Source organism: Pundamilia nyererei, unplaced genomic scaffold, assembly GCF_000239375.1.
Source record: "Pundamilia nyererei isolate P.nyererei 1_Seehausen unplaced genomic scaffold, PunNye1.0 scaffold00111, whole genome shotgun sequence".
Taxonomy (NCBI): domain Eukaryota; kingdom Metazoa; phylum Chordata; class Actinopteri; order Cichliformes; family Cichlidae; genus Pundamilia; species Pundamilia nyererei.
In genome coordinates this window covers 397107-399406 of record NW_005187512.1, presented here as the reverse complement: position 1 = coordinate 399406, position 2300 = coordinate 397107, and the positions used below count along the sequence as shown (strand labels likewise).

At 44.3% G+C, this 2300-nt stretch overlaps 1 protein-coding gene across 1 annotated transcript in view; it reads right to left on the bottom strand.

Annotated features, from left to right (window-relative positions):
- Positions 1–2300, bottom strand: part of LOC102206013 (kelch-like protein 10) — a 6014-nt gene that overhangs the window by 2559 nt on the left and 1155 nt on the right. Inside the window, exons 2-3 of the mRNA XM_005741556.1 lie at positions 1796–2282; positions 214–807 (exon numbers count right to left, since the gene is read on the bottom strand). Coding sequence (XP_005741613.1) covers positions 214–807; positions 1796–2282 — 1081 coding nt within the window. The remainder of the gene's footprint in view (positions 1–213; positions 808–1795; positions 2283–2300) is intronic.

The window sequence follows — 2300 nt, the reverse complement described above, 5'->3', positions numbered from 1 at the left end:
GCTAAAATTTGGGTTTGTGACTGCTTTGGGAAGTGTACTGACAGATTAAGGCATTGGCATCTTTTGGTGCATTTCTAATGGAATTATTTGACTGTACATTTTATTGACGCAGCTTGTTAACCAAGGTTGTTAGCATTACCAGTTAACTTTGTCCATCACTTTCTCCACAAAACCAACATGGCAGAGATCTTCCACTACCTCAATTCCACTTACCTTACCGTGTAGTGTTGCAGCACCAGCTTCTGTCCTGGGCTTGTGCATCGATGCAATCATAGTCCACTGGTTGGTGTCAGGCTCATATCGTTCTGCAGTTTTCAGTTTCTTTTGTTTTTGGCACCCTCCCATAGCATATATGCAGCCATTCAGTGTGGCCACACTGAGAAAGCCCCGCTCTTCATGCATCGAGCCCACCTCTGTCCAGGTTTGGCTGGTGAGGCTGAACCTTCTCACATGACTTGAATAGCTTATGAAATCAAAACCTCCGATGCAATAAATACATCCATTGAGGTAAGCACAACCGTAGAATCCCAGAGAAGCATTGTGTCTCCAGCTCAGCGGCACCCAGTGGTCAGCTCGGACATTGTACAACTCAATCTTGTCACTTGGGAAATGACTCACCCATCCACCAACGGCCAATAAGACTTCAGACGGCAGGCGTGTTTGGGTCAGAGGTCTCTCCATATTGGACTCATTTAGCATCTGTATGGCAGTGGTTACCATATTCATGCATGCCGGACTACTACTCACCAGATCATTTCTGCTCACAGTGTCAACCAAGTACTCAGTGGGCATTAATAGTAAGCGGACCTGGATGAAAACAAGAATCATAAGGGAAAAAGGCAAGAAATACAACATTAGACTGTATATAAGAGTTGGACGTAGCCACCATGCCACCACCCATTAGTGAAGTATAGCACTATCTCTATAATCAAAATGTCATGGAATCACCCAGATAGCTATGGTAGCTCCTGGCATCGCCTCCAATCAGCTGTGGCATTGCCCTTAAAGACCCTAACATTACCTGTAAAGAGCCACAGCATCACCTGCCAAACAGCAATGGCAGGTCATGGCATTAGCTCCAAACAAGCAGGGGTGCCACAGTCAAGTGTCAATGCCATTATCTAAGCACTGAGTAACCTCCTGCTGTAGAAACAGGTCCCACAATGAGGGTGTGTCCTGTTGTAAATGCCTAAGGACCAGTCAGTAAGTTCTGGCAGAACACTATGGGCATAGTCAACTTTTCTGTCAGAAAAGCTAAAGTGCAGTTCAGACAGATTATCAATAATGCACTTCTGAAACTACAAAACAACGGCCAGTTTTATCTGGACGCAAGTGTAAATAATACTTTGACAATTTATTAAGGACTAAATGATGAGCACCTTCTGATGCACACTCCCAAGTGAATTAGAAATAGCCCCCCCCCCCACCCCCAATGTGATTAAGAATGAAGAAGAATGATTTTCCTACATTAACTCTATTACCAAGCCTTAAGTTTGAGTAATTTTGCCATTGCAATTTTAGCTTTTTACACGTCAGCCGTAAAAGGCTGATGGGTGAGCAGGTGGGCGGCCTGGACACCCAACTCTGTAAACACAATAGTGTACAATCAAACTTCTTTTTTTGCATCAGGCATCAAGCTTATGCTTTATTTTTTATTCCTAATTCAAAGTGCTACAGCGGAAGTTACTTTCTATACTTTCAAACTTTACCATTCATTCAACAGCCCCTCACTGAGTAATAAACAAAATAAATGCACTTAGAGGAGGAATTAAATTGATATCCCATTTTCAGTTACCTGCTTGAGCAGTGCGGGCATGTCACACCCACGTTCCACAGGGGAATAGTTGATCCATCTGAGAATGGCCTCAAACACAGTGCTCTCCTGCTTCACATTGAGCTCATCCTTCTCGATAAGATCTGATAGTTGCTGCACAGAGAGCTGCAGGAACTCCAAGGAGAGTGCACCAACCTCTTCAAAGTGATGGAGGATATAGAGATAGGCCTTTCCCCTGAGGTCAGGACAGTTGTGTAAGTGTGCCAGATTGCAGATACTGACGCAGTTATTTACACAAAGCTTCCTCTCCAGGAAGTCGCAGCAGGCTTGAATGACGCCAGTCACGATAAAGTTGTCTGCTTCCACCAACAGCTCCAGTACATTGTCCTCCGTCACCACAACAGATTGGGTATAGGCATATTCCAAAATGAGCCTCATTACTTTTGGAGACACAGTGGGGAAGTTGTAGACCTTGTTTGATGGTAGTGGTTTGTAGCAGAAGAGATCCCTGTGCAGATTCAGATCA